The 13,023-nt window shown below is 41.6% G+C and overlaps 1 protein-coding gene across 11 annotated transcripts in view; it reads left to right on the forward strand.

The window, feature by feature from the left end:
• Positions 1 to 13,023, forward strand: part of mecom (MDS1 and EVI1 complex locus) — an 810,949-nt gene that overhangs the window by 696,364 nt on the left and 101,562 nt on the right. For all 11 annotated transcript variants that reach the window (XM_072255092.1, XM_072255099.1, XM_072255094.1 and 8 more), the window contains exon 3: positions 9,765 to 9,896. In XM_072255092.1, the coding sequence (XP_072111193.1) occupies positions 9,765 to 9,896 (132 nt within the window). The remainder of the gene's footprint in view (positions 1 to 9,764; positions 9,897 to 13,023) is intronic.

A 13,023-nucleotide genomic window follows, 5' to 3' on the forward strand; every position in this document is an offset into this window, starting at 1 on the left:
ACTGAAATTCAAGTTTAGTCGCAGAGCCATGGAGTTGTACAGCATGGAAGCGGGCCCTTCGGCCCGTCGCTTCCATGGCGACTGTTTTACCAACGGCGGCAGTCATCCATCTACCCGCACGAGATCCGCGTTTTAGTAGCCAAGTAAACCCACAGTTCAAGAAATTCCATATTCCGTATTATTCGTGGTGACCATTGTCGGATTGGTGTATATATATATATAGTACTGCCACCAATTCAAGGAAGGAAATCTGTCACTTTTATGTGTCTCCAGCAATGTCTGTGCCTGAATGGCGATTCAATTAAAGAGGGGCGATGGAGCAGGTGAAGGTGTTTGAAAAAAGAATTCCAACGACCCAAATTGAAGACAGCGGCAAGGAAAATCTCACAGAATGGTGGGCTCAAATGAGCAAAATTAGGAATGGCGAAGGAAGCTGAGAATTTGGGCATTTTTACCCAAGGCATAATAGATTCAAGGAATGTTATTAAGGAAGAGCAGTGATGCGGAGAATGAAAAGAGGATAAGGAAATAATTGACCAATGGAGAGAAGGTGATAGTCACCGTTGTTACTTCCACCTCTCTCCTCCCACATAATAATAGCCCCTTCTTCAACTTTACATCTCCTCTCATGCCATTAATTCCTCTTAGTCAGATAATTAACTTACCATTTGTTGTAGACTTCATCAACTGCTTCAGCGCAGTTCCCCCGGGACAGCCCCTCTTGACCATTCACTATATCTTTTAGAACTTTCTAAAAAAAAAACATCTTTAAGCCATGCCTTCTGTTGCTCGTCCTAATCGCCCCTTTCAACTTTTAGTATACCATACAATGAAACACAAAAGGAGGCGATTTGGCCCATCTGGCTCATGCCAGCACCAAGGTGAACCATCCTTGCGTCCTATTGCCGCTCTCACCATTTCGCCGGGCCTTTGTAACGTGCCCATCAATTCCCCATTGACCTGTGGCTCAATATCGATTTATTTATTTCAGCCCCGTCAAGTCTCTCGGGATATTGCCTACCTTAAAACTACTATATTTATGATTATCACTCCCCAACAACAAAAAATGGTATTCAGGACTACCGGCCTTTTCCTGTTCCAAATTTCTCTGGTATTCTTGCATATTTTCAGGCAATGTCTGCCAAGGGGTTTAAAAAGGAAAGCTCTTATTTAAAAAAAAAGTCCTAGTAAATTTTTAAACGGGAGAGCACACGTGTCAATATGACATTTTGTACAAAAGAGATTACTTAAAAGTTATTTATATTATTTGCATAGCGAGATCAAAAGGCCAAAGCAGTCATTTTTAAGCGTGCATTTCATTATATTTTGAATATGTACTGCACATCTCTACAAACATCTATTATTGCCAGTCTGTGCGCAAGGTTTAAATACTAATTACTTATGTGGAGGAATTTACATACTTCTCTGTTTTGGAGGGCGTTTGGTATATTTTATGCGTTGCTTGTGTCTGGGAGCATTTTGGAGTTTACTTCAGTAAGAGTGAATACCTGTGTACTTACGCTGTGCATGCCTATGCACGAGAGAGAACGACTACTCAGTGAATTGTATTTATCGTTATATATTTTGTTTCTTATGTGTTTGCACTGTACGTGTCTAAGTATTCTTCTACACCCTTGTTCTGTCCCTTACTGTGAAGCTATTTCAGACGTTGAAGTGCAGTCAGCAGTTTAAGAGGCACGAGGTGATATGAGATACACAAATTTATTGATGTAAAGAACATCTCAAATAGGCCCCATGGATATTGGTACGCGTTGCAAATTTAGTTTTGTGCGTTTGAATCCTAGAAAATATTTTTTGTGTGTGTGTGTGTGGCTGCTATTTAAAGGTATCCAGTACTGAGTCAGTAGCTGGGTACAATCATTGAGGTGGTATATCCTGCAGTGTACTGTATTAACTGCCCCCGAGCCAGTGCAACTGTTCCAGATGAGTGTAATAAAGTGCCCTTGTCATTATGAAAACGTCTGTGTTTGTATGTTTCTGTTTGTGTCTGTATTTCTCCCCGGTTCAGTAGTTTTTCTTCACTGTTTCCTAAATCCGCAGGGAGTCGAAAAAGGACTTGGGCAGTAAGGCAGCATTGGCAACAGGAAATTGGTAGTCTGTTTCAGCAAATTTATTCCTGTTCAATAGAAAGAAGTGGAAAAGAAAATTAAATCAAGTGTAAACTTGACTGCCAGTTCGCAGCCGTACAAGTAATACTGATTCTCACTGTCGTGCTCATCCCACCCTTGAATCCTAAAGAGTGCAGTTTCACTAATTTACTCCACCTAGTCACACGAGCTTCGAGAATAGGTGTCAACCGCCTGCTTACTGCAGAGATCGCCACGCTATGCATCAAACTTCCTTGCCCAGTTTTGGCACAAGCATGCTTTCCATTAAGAGATACCACTAAGTAATAACAAGGCTTCGGAACTCTCCATCCCCAAGTTAGAGACCGCGAGGTAAAATGTGGTGCCGAATTTAAGAGCAGGGCACATTGCTATACAGGGCAACGTCCTCATCCAGTAGGCCATTGCCACAGAAAGCGAGCGGATGTCTCCTTTGGGATTGTATTACTTTCTCAGTCTGTGTATGAGTTTCCCTCTACATGTTTGTGGGCGTGTTTCTCTCCAGCCGAATATGTCCACGCATCTGAGCGCGTGTGTGTTTGTGTAAGTTACTTTATATAAATGCGTGTGCGCCTTTTTGGCGAAGTGCAAATGTAATAATGTAACACCGGCAATTATCCTTCGGGACAAAACCTTCATTTGTGATTAATCATTGTCCATTTAAATCTTCCAGACCACTCTCCCTTTAAAAGTTACCGCCGGACCGAGATATTTTCATTAATATTACTGCATGGTATAAGTCATTTCCTGGTTTCCTCTGACTTTTCCGCTAAGTGCATGATGTTACAGTCAATTGTCCAGTAACCCCATGACTACTTGCCTTTATCGTCAAGTAACGCTGGTATTGTTATGACTATTTTTGGGTTCAATTGAGTAGAACCGATTTCTGGATAACAGCATTGAAAAGCGGACTCCAGACTCAGGAATTTAAATGAGAAGTGTCCGAAAGCTAAGATATTTTCCCCAACGTCAGCAGTTAAAGCGACAACAATTTAGAGTTATGCGGGATGAGCAGATAAACCATATATTGGCTGAAACCGAAAACTAATGTCATTTTACTACCGATTGCGATTGCCATCTGCTGGTTGGTTTCTGACATTGACCCGCCATGAAACCCAGTCCAGCTCCCAGTCTCAGCCTTATCAATATAAAGCTAATTTGCCCAGGACGTGCTCCTGATACTCGACGCTTTTGTTTACTCAGAAACATTTCCTGCTTTTCAGAGAACTGCGCTCTTTAAAAAAAACAGCTCTATATCAGAAAAGCAGAACAACTCCACAGAATAGTAATCAGTTTCCCAGCTCACTGCTGCTTCTATTTAACACACAATGCATCATAAAACAAATCCCTCATCCTGACAGGAAGAAAATAGAACAGCTCATAGGCCCAGCTTGCCCAATTTATTGCTAAATTAAAAAGCTCCAACAATGGACATCTTGAGGAACGACAGGAAACTGGCGGTCAGCAACCGGGGTTTAGTGAAGGTTCTCAGAGCTGCGAGACTATGGGAATCTCCAGCCAGGTTTTGGTGCTATTTACAAAGGAGTCCCAGAGTTTATCCGGCAGTACCTGGCGTCGCAGTACAAGCCGCACGTCAGTAATATTCACACACAACAAAACATAACATGAAAATATCATAAAGTACAGTTTTCTGTATGTACAGCAGACGCTCGCTGCATCTTTCGCCCTGTCAGAGGCAGCGACTTCGTTAAATTAATAAAAGTAAATAAAAGTAATTCGGCGGGGTTCTTTGGGTTATTTTGGCACGGTTTATATTGTCCTGGTATGAGGATTCTCTCGGCAGAAAACTTACTAAGCTTGAGGTAATTAGTACCACCACACAAGGTGCAGCAGCAGTAGTAGATGCTGGAATCATCTCCTACATTCACATTATGAATGAACGTAAAATAAATCCGTAATTGTGTCTTTGAGATTTTGAGAGTGTTTTGGAAAGTGCCCAGAACTCTCTTTATGGCATCACCAACAGACTATCTCTCATTAAGTGCTTAACATGAATCCGAAAAAGGTTTGGAAACTCGTTGTAGCCACTGCGGAAAGAACCCTTTTAAACAATAGCAATAAAAAAAAGAATCTTTTATTTTACTAAATGACATGAAGGCAGTTTTGTAAATGCCTCCCGGGAGTCTGCATCAGAAAGATGATCTGAGGACTTGAGGCAGCAGAGTGATGGAGGGACTTTGGATTGGAGAGAACAGGGAAGGGAAAAGCCTCGGCGTCTGAATACCTTGTTAAATGTTGAGCAACTCAATTAGTAGATAGTTGGGCTCTCTCCCCCGGGGCTATCATATTGAAGACATTGGAATATCTTCAGTGCGGATAAACGGGGTGAGGGCGGACAGGAATGCCACAGACACCGACTGATCATGGGAAATCCTTTTTCCTATTTGCGATCTCTGATCTATTCTTCCTGCTCGTCCTGAAATTAGTTTATTTTCTGAGGCCTTTATACGAGCTTGCATCTGTGAATCACTGAGTGTGTGGCTCTGTATGTAACTCTCTCAAGTGCATGCATCGATCTGCACCCGAATGTTTGTATTTTGTGAGTGCTCGTTGAAGTTAATTTAACAATCCTCGTTCAAGGGTATGTACATATAATATTTAATATGTATGGATAAATAATATTCAGTGCAACTGTAATCAATTTTTAGAACAGATCACGTCATGTTCAATTACTGTACACGTATTTGTCGCTTTTTAACAATTAGAATATTTTCAACCGAAAATTATCTGTCTCAACAATCGCTTGGCACTCTTATAGCGAAAAGTTTACAAAAGTATTTTGCGTCTATGCGCTGGTGATGTGTTCCCGGGGGCAAAAGGAAAATGGCCCCCAGCCTGTCCTATCCTATTCGCTCTGGCAGCTTTCGTTCGGGAGTTTTCCAAGACAGCGTCAAAGTTACATCAGTGGGAACGGATCCCATTTATTACTGAATAAAAACGCGTCGAAATGTGCAGAGGGGGGGGTAATGGCAGCACTGCCGATTAATATTCAGTGCAATCCACCTTCGGGAAACTGAATATTATCTCCCGGAGAAAGGACCTCTTCACATGATGAGATCTTTAAGTAAAAGTGGGAATCGAGATGGCCCTGTGTGGGCATAGATCCGATTTCAGCAAGTGATTTATGTAAACACGAGTCTTGTAGAGCTGGTTTCGGGAGCGGGAGAAAATAACCGTAAAACAAATTATAGTACATCTCTGCGAAATTATTGTCGACGCCACCACAGGAATATTTGGCTTATAAATGTCTATCTGACTGTCGCTATTAAATATAAACGTTTTAAAAGAAATTTTAGTGTGTACTTTCGTTTTAAAGCAAACTTTACTCCCAAGTGTAACCGTTCTTTATTGTAAATAGGCTAGTAAATTGTTCAAATTGGCCTGTATTTTTTTCTGATTAGTTATTGATCTTCATTGTGTTAACAGAAGGTTCCGAGTAGTTAACTCAATAATGCTTCACCGGTAGAGTGTGGCGACAGCAGCGTCGATTTCGCCAGTCCGAGCTAATGTTGGGTTACTGATGGGCGCGTTATTAAATCGGAGCTTTCACTACATACTTACTTCTAGCCGAAGGTATTGCAATCGAGAGAGAGAGAGAGAGAGAGAGAGAGAGAGAGAGAGAGAGAGAGAGAGAGAGAGAGAGAGAGAGAGACAGAGACAGAGAGAGAGAGAGAGAAAGAGTGCGGGGGGAGTGCGAGCGAGAGAGGGGGAATGCGAGCGAACGAGAGATTGTGAAAGAGAAGTGAGAGAGAGAGAGAGAGAGAGAGAGAGAGAGAGAGGACGCTGTCTCTTTAAATCCAGCCCATGTTAGCCGGTCACCGGGTTACTGTCTTTTTAATGAGCTCTCCAGGAGATCTCTCTCCAATAACGACCTTTCGCTGACCTCCGCGATCGAGGACGCATCTGACACTTCATCAGAGGGAGAAGAAAGGAAGAGGACAGACAGAGAGACAGGGAAGGGAAAGGGAAAGGGCGCTTTAGGTCCAGGGAAAGCCGCGTGTTTGCGTGGATCGGTTCCTTTACTCACCCGGGAGGCAGGTCCTACAGGCTGAGCAGCGGTCTGTACTCGCCGCCCTGCCCCCCCCCCCATCATTTCAACCACCACCCCCCTTACCCCACCCGAGCGGGTCAGTAAGGGGATCGACCACCCCCACAGGAGTTGCTACCCTCCCCCTGTGATTCTTCACAACTTGATGGCCTTGACCGAGCCGGCAAATAAACTAACCCGGAGTGTTAGAGAGAGAGAACGAGAGAGAGAGAGAGAGAGAGAGAGAGAGAGAGAGAGAGAGAGAGAGAGAGAGAGAGAGAGAGAGAGAGAACGAGAGAGAGAGAGAGAGAGAGAGAGGAGAGAGAGAGAGATGAGAGAGAGAGACTGGGCTCTGCCCCGTAACTAGGAGTGAGGGCCTGCTGAGGGTGGGGGGGAGAGATCAGCCGGGAGTAAAGCCCCCGGCCGGCCGCACCAACTGGATTTGGATTTGTTTTTAACGGCAGTTGAAGCAGGGTGGTGGCTGTTTTGCAGCGGGTGACCGTCCTGTCCCGTCCCGTCCCGTCCTGAAGGTAAGCGAGTTCCCCCCACGCCCGGCTGGCTGTGGGCTGCAGCCTCTGCCCTCGCTCCACTGCTGGCTCCCTTCAACCCCTTTCCTCTCACTCCACTTCTCTCTCTCTCTCCCTCTCTGTGCCCCTTGCAGGTAAATGACTGGGCTACCCGTCTCGTTCACTGTTAACCAGCCGATGAACTCGGAGAAAGTTGCTCTTCCTTTAAGTTTACTGCTCAAACTTTAAGTATCGTCGCCTATCCAGTGTTATAACACCACGCTCTCTCACTAAAGACACACACACACACACACACACACACACACACACACACACACACACACACACACACACACACACACACACACACGCACTCTCTCTCCTCCGTATCACTGTGGCCCAGGCCGTGGAAAAGATTCCGGCAGTACGGGGCACTCGCGATCGGCGATCTGAAGCCTTCAAACACCGGCAAACTCCCTGAAGCCTGGGACCCCTGTAACAGCAACCACCACCCTACTCCCCTTCAAACAAAACGTTCATCGCATCAATGCAGAAATAAAGTGCATCAATGCATAATTCCCACGAGTTCTTGCATCTTTACCGGAACACTTGGCTGCCTTTCTCCACTCGCCCTGAAAACGGGGGCACCGGACCTGTAATGGGATTTCGCTCTTTATGAAACCAGACGCAGATATGCCGCCGAATAGGCATATACTTTATTTTAAATGGCTTTCTATCGAGGTCCTTCCAGTAATTGGTCTTAAAACGGCACCTGCAGAACGTGCCGCACTTTGAGCGAGTGTGCTCCCCAGAAATGGTGATAGAGGAAGTTTTGAATGGCACCGGCTGGCCCAGTCGGAGTGCATTTGGGTAGCCGGTTTCTACTTCTTTCTCTTTGCTAATTATATCTAATTCTTGACAAGAGTGTATAAGCACGATCGTCAGCAGGACAAAACCTTTGTATTTTCATTCCTTCTTCCTAATTACTGTACCGAGCAGCGAGCCGGTACAGATATGCCGATTCTCACTTCAGGTGTTTACCGAAAATGACCATGAGATGTAGGTTAAACAAAATATTGTTTGTTTTCTTTCAATGCGTGATAATCAGAAATTTATAATGTTTTAGAAACACAGAGGGTGTATAATTTTTATATATGGTTTGAAATATACATGCTTAAAATTAATATATATTTAAATATTTGGAAAAGGCGCGACTCAAAACCCCTGCGGTCGGCGACAGCTTTCCCTACCATGTGTATATCGGGAAAGTAAGGTGAGCTCAGTCAGCTCCTCCGCACGCCGAGAGTGCTACAGGCCGCGATTATTTTATCTACAAACTGACTGAACGGCTGCAGTTTCTGGTCTTCTACAGTTGCCCTCGTTGTATATAATTTCATTAACGTTGAAGTAACTGGGCGCAATTGAGAAAAGAGGAGGCCGTTTACCCCGCTAAGATGAATCTAACAGCACCTTACAGTACAGTAGTGCGTCCCTGAAAGTTATTGCAAGTTAATGACCTGGAGCAGCTCCCGTAGAGGCTGTCTGATTTGCTAGTTATAGTACTTGAAGGTTATGTAAACAGAGACTAGCCTCTTAACCTTCAGTCGTTACTAGATAAAGCCAGTACCTCCAACGAAATGCAAATAGATTTTATGAAAATAATATTTCTGGGGAAGGAGATATTTTAAATAAAGTAATTATCTCAACTAATTGGATCACTTAATCATTGATGTGCGCAGGATACTTTCATTTTCAGTTGTCTCTATTTTCAGTTTTAATAATTGTTGTCGTAGTCTTCCAAATTTCAATGAAAATATGATAGTTGGGGTTATTGTCTGTCAACCCATTAAACTTACTTGACAATTACTTTGGCATTTGTCATTCCGTTCTTCCCAATTTTTATTAAAATGTGTGGGTGTTTTCATGATAAAGAATAATTTTCATAATTCAGACACACAGCGTTCATTGTTTGTGCTTACCCACCTCTTGATATTTACAGAATCTCAAGCCTGATTCACAGTTAGATAGTGAAAGTTTTGAAGGTTACACATTATAAAGCGATTTTGTTCAATAGCTGTTTCCGTTGAATGTGTAAAGAGTAGCTGTGAGTGGTATATAATAAAATGTTGCTCACTGGGTGGGTGGAAGTGCAACTGTGTATATTTACACATGTAGGCATAAATTTTGTACTTTTTTTATACTGAGAAGAGCGACAGTAAATCTGTAGGTGTGCTCCCGTGCCCAGTGACTAATATATGCACAAAGATCGAATGTGTAAATGACAAACAAGTGTCATTACATTACTGTTAGTATCAAGTTCAGTTCTTCCCATATGCAATTATTGTCAAATACAAGAAAAAAACTCTTCTTTCTTTTAATGTTTTATTATTGTTTTGTATTTCTGCTTTAACCCCATAAACAATAGATTTGTTCATTGTTACTTAATCTAATTAATGTAATCATGGTGATGGAAGCTGTTGGCACAACAGCAACCTCTTATGTAAATCTACGGATAGACATAGCAATAAATTGTTTGTGCAAACCCACCATTATCACTGTGTTTTCAACGAACAGCATATTTTTCAGTGGATGTTCAGGCAATCAAACATCTGTTCATGTGAAATTAGTGCCGAAGTTAATCTTTTGCTGAAAGTATTTTTTAAAATCATAACAACAATGACATAGTAGTTATAAATGGTTGTTGCATAGAGATGAAACCTCTGCATCATAGACATTGACTTCTTGGGGGGAAATGAAGGGGAGTGAGGTCCTAACATTTAGAGAGTAAAAGTCAGGGTTATATTCCACCCTAAGGGAAAGAGGTGAATTATGATTCCTTTTCCACTCCCCTCTAATCAGGAAATGTGTAGAAAATGCTGCCTTAACTCCAAAACAATATTCGGTTAAAGGGATTAATGTTATGTTCCCTGTTAAGTATGCTTACTGTAACAACATGTATGCCTTTATGTGCATATGTATGAGAGAGCCACTTATTGAAGTAACGATGTGTGAGGCATATAGTTTATTTCTAGATTCCATTGTGACTCAATCTATACTGATCTTATCTCAACATTTTTCTTTCAGGTTTTGGATGAGTTAGGCAATGTGAAGTTCTGCATCGATGCCAGTCAGCCTGATATAGGGAGCTGGCTCAAATACATCAGGTTTGGACGAAGCTATGATCACAACCTAGTTGCATGCCAGATAAATGATCAGGTATGTTGAAAATACTTGTTTTGCTTTATCACTTGGGGTTTCAAAGGCTATTGCAAAGCTTTGAGGAGAGCATAGGATTAGAAACTGATAGCAAAGCTACTGTAGATCCTCATGTCCTGTTTGCTCTTGTGTTAAGTGCCATAAGGCAGATGGGAAGCACAGATTACATGCGTTTCTTCGCACAGACTGGCAATTATTTTTCTTGTTGTTGTCCAGTATTGTCATCTCCTGTCTGTTTGTTCTTTTATGATTTTTATGAAAACACACAAACCATTTTGACTGCCTCCCTTCAACAGAAACTGTTCAGACCCAATCACATGTAAATTGCTAGTGGAAGGAAACAAAAGGTATTAGCAAAGAACTCAGTTGCCAAAGCTAAGTAACAGAACCTCACCTTTTAATTGGAGCTAAAATGACATAGCTTTAAAAATATGCTTATACACTGTCCAATTATTTAAGCTACATGAGTATAGTTATGTTGGTGATGCAAATAGAATATAGTACCAGTAGAAAATGGGATAAATATAAAGACTGCATCATAAGGAATTTTTATTGATTTTAATTGCCTTTCTCATCTGCAAATAAAGGAGAATAGATCACTTCTTGCTACTGAGTAATCGTACAGTTCACATATTTTATGTTTAGATATGTTAATTAGTTACTTGATATCAAAAGGTGACTTTGTGAAGTTCACACCCAGTGGCACCAGGACTGAAGTTTCTTCTCAATGTGTAATGTCACTGCAAGGAATTTGTACACAGATCTTTGAAAGACAATATATTTTTTTTGAATCTGTGTAAGTGACAGATTAGGATTCAATGACTGTTAGCAACAATAGGAGTGATGAGAGAGTGAGACACAGTTAGTGAATAGAGCCCAATCCATCACAAGGAAAAGCCTCTCCACCATTGAGCACATCTACGTGGAGTGTCATCGCAGCAAAGCAGCGTCTATCATCAAGTACCCTCATTATCCAGGCCATGCGTCCTTTCCACTGCTGCCATCAGAAAGGAGGTACAGGAGACTTGGGTCCCACACCTCCAGGTTCAGGAATAGTTATTACCCTACAACCATCAGGCTCCTAAACCAGTGTGGATAACTTCACTCACCTCAACACTGAACTGATTTCACAACCGACAGACTCACTTACAAGGAGTCTGTACCTCATGTTTTCAATATTATTTACTTACTTGTTTTTTTTATATTTGGGAGTTTGTCTTCTTTTGCACTTCGGTTGCTTGTGAGTACTGGTTTGTGTGCAGTTTTTCATTGATTCTATTGCGTTTCTTTGTTCTACTGTGAATGCCCACAAGAAAATGAATCCAGAATAGTATTTGGTGTCATATACGTAATTTGATAATAAACTTACTTTGAAGGCAGATGTACTGAAATCTTGAATGAATTGCATTTCAGAAAGGATGAATGGGTGGAAAGTGTTGCTGTATTTGAGTCAAGAAGTTTCAAGTTCATGAGTGAGAATTTAAGTGCCAAGTGACTAAGTTATGGGTGGACTTGGATGTGGAATTGGGTGGCTTTTGTGAGCGTGGATATGGGTACAAAAGCTTGTGAGGTAATTGTAACTGAAATAGTGACAGTTTGTTTCAGCTTGAGGTAGTGATAGGGATGCAGTTGGTGAAGATAAGACTTAACTGGAGGAAATGCTAGAATTGAGGGAAATCAACCTGAGTGCATAGACCAGTGAAATGGTTGAGAGGCCAATGTTAAATAGAGTTTGAGCTGCTCTCATATTCAAACAGATCTCCTTTTCTTGTAATGGTGACTCCAAAGGGATGCACATAGGTTGGATAGAGGAGTGGAAGTCCAAAACCTAGGAACAGCACAGAGGTGGGAAATAAAGTTACCAGTACAGTGAACCTGTGTGTAACTGATGGTAAAAGTCAAAGCAATTGAGACAGGTCCCTCCCAAGTGAAATAAGGCACCTTAGTCCTAGGTCCATAAAACATCATCTGAGATTTTTCCCCACCTTCTTGTGGTTTAAAAATCTGATTGTCATTGTTTTGGGAAGACAGATTTGGATGTACGAAGGAAAACAGTCTGATATAATAGGAAACTAAAATATTGCAGACCAAAATCCTGAAGCAAAAGAAGAACACTCTAGAAATACTTGTCCATTCAGGCAGCATCTGTGCAGAGAGAAACAGAGTCGACATTTCAGTTTTGCTGGGGGAGATGGGTGGAGATTGGAATTTGGAAGAAAAATGTGATAATGGTTGTCATAACAACACTATTCATTGTCTACAAAGATTGATTATAAATAATCACAGTACATCAGATTTCACGATGTGTAAGGTCAGTTTGGTTGTGTTATTCAGCCAACAGAAACAGTTAACAAAATAATCACAACGTCCCTTAAAGGGACATCCTCCAGTCAGCATTACCATAAAGATACCTTTGAAAAGAGATTGTAGCTAAGAGAAAGGACCACTTCCTGAGTCCAAGATATACTGCTGCTGTAGACACTGGAAATCTAAGGTAAAATCAGAAACTCCTACTTCTGATGTGGCCTGACTTGCTGCAACATTCAGGATTATTACTTAAGGAGAGGACCTGGCAGCAAAATTGGGCTGGCAATTAAGTGGGTGCAGATTTGAGTGTAATCGATTGATCTTGTAATTAAGGTAAGGTTGGAGAGGTCCATATGTCATAGAAGATAGGCAAACTAGATGCTCTAGCAGGTTGTGAAGAAGATCAGGAATGGTACAAATGGAAGAAAATAACAAAATAATGAATAATACAAAATGCCGCGGGCAAAATAAACAATGCATTTTGTAGGTATGGCAAATAAGTGGCTGCATTTCAGCTTCAAATATTTAATCATTGTCAAGGCCATGTCCAGGAAGCCATAGGTCTATTAGAATCTTTTATATTGTACACTAGGTGGGAGTGACATTGAAAACTGGGATCAGAATTCTTCCCCCCACCCCCTTAAAATGTATATTTATTCATCATGAGATCTGCTTATTCTTGTTCTGATTAGTTTTCGTTCAAAAGTGTTGATTCTATTTTATTGCAGTAATGTAATTACTGATGGCTTTGTTGGTAAATCAGGCTAAGGACAGAGTGATGGTTGTCCTGATAGATGAATGAATGAAAGTGACCTGAAAT

Source organism: Mobula birostris, chromosome 4, assembly GCF_030028105.1.
Source record: "Mobula birostris isolate sMobBir1 chromosome 4, sMobBir1.hap1, whole genome shotgun sequence".
NCBI lineage: Eukaryota > Metazoa > Chordata > Chondrichthyes > Myliobatiformes > Myliobatidae > Mobula > Mobula birostris.